Source organism: Trachurus japonicus, chromosome 17 (genome assembly GCF_045865225.1).
Source record: "Trachurus japonicus isolate A0001 chromosome 17, Traja_1.0".
Taxonomy (NCBI): Eukaryota; Metazoa; Chordata; class Actinopteri; order Carangiformes; family Carangidae; genus Trachurus; species Trachurus japonicus.
Genome location: NC_140923.1, coordinates 31,314,381 through 31,321,277, shown reverse-complemented (window position 1 = coordinate 31,321,277; position 6,897 = coordinate 31,314,381). Strand labels below are relative to the sequence as shown.

General features: G+C 41.8%; 1 protein-coding gene across 1 annotated transcript; it reads left to right on the top strand.

Annotated features, from left to right (window-relative positions):
* The first annotated feature begins 370 nt into the window (after nucleotides 1-370).
* On the top strand, nucleotides 371-6,897 carry ednrba (endothelin receptor Ba). The gene is made up of 8 exons (XM_085805107.1): nucleotides 371-648; nucleotides 1,332-1,810; nucleotides 2,725-2,837; nucleotides 3,844-4,048; nucleotides 4,994-5,143; nucleotides 5,455-5,588; nucleotides 5,688-5,796; nucleotides 6,734-6,897. The coding sequence occupies exons 2-8, from the start codon at nucleotides 1,397-1,399 to the stop codon at nucleotides 6,869-6,871; spliced, it is 1,263 nt and encodes a 420-aa protein (XP_085661233.1). The 5' UTR covers nucleotides 371-648; nucleotides 1,332-1,396; the 3' UTR covers nucleotides 6,872-6,897.

The window sequence follows — 6,897 nt, the reverse complement described above, 5'->3', positions numbered from 1 at the left end:
CTTGATGAAGGGAAATGGTTCAATATCACACCGCTATCAGTTTAGAATTTAGTTTGACCATTTACAAAAGAGAACAATGAAAGTTTAAAACTGAAATATATAGAACTAATAAAATAGCAGTGATTAGTGGCTGTAGAAACATCATGCCATCAGGGGAGTAAATATACCATAAATGTGAGGGACTATAAACTCACCAACAATAACTCCTTATGAGCTGATTTATGTCTTCGGCCTGTTTCCTCCAATAAAATAAAGGCACTTTGATAAATGCTAAATAAGTTGTGAACTTCCTGTCTTCCTTCTTCTGTCTCCCTCCACCCCCCTCATCTACATAAAAAGAGGAGGGTTGGAGGACAGGGATCAACTCAGCAGACTCTTGAGACTCAGCAGTCAGTACTGCAGAGGACTTAACTTCCAGAGGAGCGGACTGGAGCTTCCGGATCTCGGATCTGGAGCGTTTTTTACTTTGACACCAGTGACACAGAGGACTTATGCTGTTGGAGATGACTGGACTGTCACTGCCAGAACAGGAACAGCATCCCTCTACTTTGGGAACTCTTCTCTGTCCTGGAAGCTTGAGAGTTACTGGAGGACATTTGATCTAAGAAGAACAAACATTGGAGCATTTCTACCTCAGCCAGGAGTTAGGTAAGTAAGAACTTTTACATCTGATTTCATGGACTGTATGTAAATTATTTTGCTGGTGAGCCAGGGCTCATTTCAGCAAGGCCCCTCCAGAGTAATTCATTTATCCCTCGAACTCTCCATTAAAAACTGCAACACTCCCTCCACAACATTTTGAAATAATGTAACAAAGTTGACACATACATATATTCAAACTTTAGCGTAGAGTTTCTAATATAGCTGCATAATAAAGCGATGTGAATTTAGAAAAGTGCACCTTTTTAAACTGTGGAAAACCTATTGAAAGTTATCTTTCTAATTAATCTTTCAACTAAATTGCAAAGAAAGGCTGAAATAATGACAAAAAGTAATACAAATATTAAAGAAAGACCATCCCTTGCATACCCAAAAAATCAGACTGCCCTACTTTCAGTCAAAAGATAACTTACAATACCTACCTCCTTTTTGAACCCCTTCGTCCTTTAATAATTTTTTCTTGAAATGAAAATAATTATAATGTTACTGGAGAGAGGGTCTTAATCTTAAGATCTTAATTTTGAGTTTTTAATGAGTTTATACTGAGAAGACGTGACAGTCACACAATAAGTCCTGGAGCCTATTATCCCTACTGGACTGAGTCGCTGTTTGAGTTCATAAGATAAAACAATATTCCTGTTAACAGATTTTCTTGGACTTTTGCATTCCAGGTGCACACAGAGAGGATCAGCTGCAGTCCTGTTGAATAAAAGCCATATCCATAACAAACTCCAGGATGAAGACTCATCTCCTCTGTTTGGAGTTACTCCTCTTAGTGGGTCACATACTTGTGGCCAGTGGGCAGGCGGAGCCGAAGAAACAAGTTCCCCAGGACCCCACTGCTGTCACCCAGAGACCTGGGCTGGTGGAGAGGGACGTGCAGGGTCCGGTGAGGTCCAACATGACCATGCCCCGTCGCCGACTACCTCCCATGTGCACCGGACCCACAGAGATCCGCGACACCTTCAAGTACATTAACACGGTGGTGTCCTGCCTGGTGTTCGTTGTGGGTATTATCGGCAACTCTACTCTTCTGAGGATCATCTATAAGAATAAATGCATGCGGAACGGGCCAAACATCCTGATCGCCAGCCTGGCACTTGGAGATCTGCTGCACATCATTATTGGCATTCCCATTAATGTTTACAAGGTAAGTCAAGATGCAGAATTTAAGAGATTCTATACATAAAGTAAGGGGTTTATACGGATTTTCTACTTCTACTTCTACGTTCTACATTATTTTTTACTTTTGGTAAATTCAGAACTCCCATAGACTTAAAATTATTTTTGTTGCACTGTTATTGTGCATAATGTCCCTTTGAAGTTTATGAAAATATCATTTTAAGGTCATATGCAAATATTTTCCTGCATATTGGACTTTAAACCTTTAACACACACGGATTCAAGGGCGCACACACACACACCCTTGAAAGAGGGCTTCCAAGTAGTTTTACATGTTATTACTTTACTGGAGTCTGAGCCCCTCTAGATCCCCTTGTGTCTATGGCATGTTATTATCTGTTGGGCTCACTTTAAGTATGTGTGTGTGTGTGTGTGTGTGAGAGAGAGAAAGAGAGCGAGGGAGGGTGAAAGAAAGAGGGCCAAAGCATCTGTATATTTGGGTAAGGGGGCAAGCATGTTAAAACAACTGGTGGTGGTTGCATACCAGAGCAGAGACAGGAGAGACAGGGTGGTATGGGGAAATGCAGGGCCACATGTGATTCCAAAAGATCTACGCTCACATTCCAGCCACCCATCTACAGCGCACATGAAAAGTCCCATATTGTACAGGTTTAGGGTTTGTTGTTCTCTGCACGCTGCCGTACCTAAGCCTCCGTAACGCTGCAGGATCCAGGTCAAACAGAAACAGCCCCAGTGTGTTAGCAAGAGAAGACAAAAAACATCAAACTTGGAAAAAAAAAAATTCGGGCTGTTCAAAGAAAGGTCAGCGTCACGCATATATGGTGTGAGGCTGAGAGAAATAACGCGGAGCCAGGCGATTGGCTTCACTCTTTAACCATGGTTCAAATCTGTCTGTCTCTGTTTGTCCCCGTCTGTCTCCAGCTCCTCGCAGAAGACTGGCCGTTCGGGGTGACTCTGTGCAAGATGGTGCCGTTTGTCCAAAAAGCCTCAGTGGGGATAACAGTGCTGAGTCTGTGCGCTTTGAGTATTGACAGGTAAACCTGTGGGGGCGTGGCTTGGGTGGTGGTGGGGGGCGGGGGGGCGTGGTCGTCTAATAATTGGAAGGTTCCTATTCCTTTAATCCTATGGCTTCTCCAGAGAGCGTGTCAAACAGTCCTTGAACAAGACATGGCAAGAATGTCTAATCGATGTTGCGCCATCACAGCGTGAATGTGTCTGTGAATGCCACACACATCATAAACAAGAACTTCAAGTGATTGATAGACTAGAAAAAGCACAAAAAGCACGTAATTGCAGTCTATCTACAAGCGGACAACCCAAATTGACCCGTCCTCTCATCTTGACCTCTTGTACGACCTCTGAGCACTGCTACAGAAACACTGTCACACTAGGACTTTTGACACAGCTTTTGACCTCTTGCTTTTAACTTTGGTGACCTGTTAATTTATTTATTTATTATTCTACTGTCAGCTGTGGAAAATGATGTTATTTTCGTAAAGATTGTCACAGATGTTGCTTCATGTTGTGCTATATACAGTATAAATTAGGCCAATCGGAGAATTCAAATCACTAAAGGGATATTGTGATATTTTGGAGAATGAGCCTATTCAGTTTTTTACGTACTGAGAGTGAAATGAGAAAATAAATACCGCTCTTGTGTCCATGTAATAAATTAAAAGTTGATGCCAGAAGGCAGCTAGTTTAGCTTATAGCACAAAGGCTCGAGGCAAAGGAAAACAGTTGGCCTCACTCTGTCTAGAAGTTAAAAATCTACCCACCAGCACATCTAAAGCCCCCTCATTAACATGTTGTGTATTTAATAAATTCTAAAGTCAAACAGTAAAAACAAGATGGTTTTCTTACAGCTAAGCATAAGCTCACCAGCTGCTAGCGCGAACTATTTATCAGCCATCCAGATGTGAGCTGTCTCCAGCTGGCCCTAGTCTAAGCAGGGCACTGAATAGAATAGAATGCATTGCCCAAAATATCAAACTATTGTCTTGGTTTTTGATCCAATTGCGCTTGTGATGGATCTTTCAGGTATCGTGCCGTGGCCTCGTGGAGCCGTATCAAAGGGATTGGAGTTCCAAAGTGGATGGCTACTGAGATAGTGCTCATATGGATATTATCCATCATCTTAGCTGTGCCAGAGGCAATAGCCTTCGACATGATCACCATGGACTACAAAGGAGAGCAGCTGAGGATCTGCCTGCTGCACCCCATGCAGAAAACTGACTTTATGAGGGTGAGTTGAGTCTATTCTTTTTTTCCCATTATTTTGACACTCATTGTCATGCACTATTTTACCACTGCATGCAGGTAAATAAGATTTTAAAAATGAAATATAGATGGGATGAGATATAAATAAAATATACAAGTATAAAAACAAGCATTCATGTGTAAAACTAAAAGTGACAAGTGTATACAACAGCAGCTCCTGTTTAATAGTCATGGTTCATAGTGCAATTTTTATATACGTTTCCAGTTCAGTAAACAGTGTAGACGGGCATGTAAGCAAATATGCAATGTGGAATATTTATATGAGCTGAGAAGTCTCGTGACCATTTGGTAATAACTGTCATTTCATGTATTTAAGTGTGGAGGAAACACTGTGTGTTGATACAGCTGTATGTGCTGCTAACCTACACATGCACGTATAATATGCTGACACAAACAGATGCATACGGCGCATGTAGATGTGAATTTTGGTACATATGGTGAATCTTGACTGAATATATATGTGCATACCTAACTGAAAAGTGCAAAATGCATACAGTCATACTGTGACAGCTTCCAGAACTGATCAGGGTTACAAAGAGTTTATGGTAAATGAAGGATTGGATGAAGGAAAAAGAAATATGTCTCAGGAGTTATTGCTTTCTTGGCTGACACAATATACTGCTGTATATGTGTGTGTGTGTGTGTCTGTGTGTGTGTGTGTGTATTAATGTGTCCCCCATTTGCTTAAAATAACAACAATGAACGGTTTTAATTCCTCTGGGGTACCTGTGATGAATGGATTTGAGAATAAGCCAGAGTCTGAGACACACCCTTGAGTCCCCTGCACAGCTGTCAGACAGCATGCACGCTACATTAAATTTATCTCTGACATGTTTAAACTTTAATCCAAGCTGTCAAGTTCAGATGTTTGTGCGTATTCCAATGCTGTTCTCCCGTTTCCTCTCTGCAGTTTTATAAATCAGCAAAGGACTGGTGGCTGTTCAGTGCATATTTCTGTCTACCTTTGGCCTGCACTGCTATTTTCTACACCCTGATGACCTGTGAGATGCTGAGGAAGAAGAACGGAGTCCAGATCGCTCTTAGTGATCACCTCAAACAGGTTTGGTGATGGTATTCATATAATTCTGTTTTCATATTAAAAAGGTCTGTAATTAGAGAATTGGCACCATTTAAGAAACATATTCAAACATTCACAGAAAAGTGAATACAATATAGTTAGTTATTGCATTTAAAGCCTGAACCTTACAGCAGTCTCGCTGAGACATTTTGATTTTCTTTCAGCTTTTCAAAAAAGTGTTCTGTGATATATGACTGCTTTTCCTTTCCCAGAATTTCACCACAGCTACTTCAGTGCCAAAGTTTCTAAACATGTTACTACACAGTGATTTATGATTGTTTGTGTGTGTTCAGCGAAGGGAGGTGGCAAAGACAGTCTTCTGCCTGGTTCTGGTCTTCGCTCTGTGCTGGCTGCCGCTCCACCTCAGTCGAATCCTGAAGCTGACCATTTATGATGAGAAGGACCCGAACCGCTGTGAGCTGCTCAGGTATGGTATGGGGAAAAGTGCATAGAAAATAGAGGGAAAGAGTGAATAATAATTTAAAAGGAAAACTGAATAACCCTGTGATGTCTGAAATATTTTTAGTTTCTTTCTGGTGTTGGACTACATCGGCATCAACATGGCATCAGTCAACTCCTGTATCAACCCCATTGCCCTCTACATGGTCAGCAAGCGCTTCAAGAGCTGCTTCAGGGTAAGCAACTCAGCTATATACACAGACTATGTACAAAGTGAAATGATGTTAACAAACAGTTAAACATTTAGCTAAATATGTCTATTTTTTCTTAGTGTTTAAAGGGATAGTCCAACATTTTGGCAAATTGGCCCATTGCCATAGCTTTAGGAGTAGGTTCGTTACCTTTATTTGTCGGTGTAAGCTATTTTTAGAACGGCGGAGCAGAGCCGTGAGCTGCTCAGAGCTATGCTACAGAGCCTCATGGGATTTCTTGGTTTCCCTCATCAAACTCATCAAACACACAATCCAACAACTCGAAAACGCTCTGGTGGACAAGTTGTGACCTGCACATTCACCACGCTATGAGATAATAACAGAACGTTACCAGACAGAGTTGTTTTAGAGGGAAATTCATGCAAAACCGCTGATGCTCGTTACCGTCGGGGGCAGTTTTTCGGCAAGTCAAAAACAACTTTGTCTCGTAACGTTACCTTATTATCTCATAGCGTGGTGAATGTTCTTGTATCTAGCCAGTGCCAGCAGTTGGTCAGCTTAGGTTGGCACACATGGACGGAAACAGCTAGCTTAGCCTTTTTCACCTACCAGTGTCCCTGAAGTTTGCCAAAAAACCCATTCCTCTAGAGACAAAGTGTAGAGACAAGTTGTTTACATGATGAAGAGTTATCTGGCATTTCTTGACCAGGCAATGTGACTTGTGCCAAGCCAAGCTTCACCTTTAACAGATGGACACAAGAGTTGTGTCAGTCTTTTCGTCCACTTAAGCTACATTATCTTTTTTTTTATCTAACTCTTGACAAGTGAGTAAGTACAAAAAAAGGAACCACCAGTTTCTCTTCTATCTTTCGCCAAGCAGTTAACACTGTCACACTCCTGCTACCCTTATCTCTCAGCAGACTCCGTACAATCTTTCTCACCACTTTATTTCCTGCTCTAGTCCTGCCTGTGCTGCTGGTGTCTACCGGCTGAGATGTTGATGGATGAAAAGCAGTCGTGCATGAAGCTGAAAGTCACCGAACGACCCTCTGACCAGAGCAACTCCCGCATGACCAACAAATCCATCGCTACAGCCTGAGGAGGGGGCTGGAAGTGACAACAGAG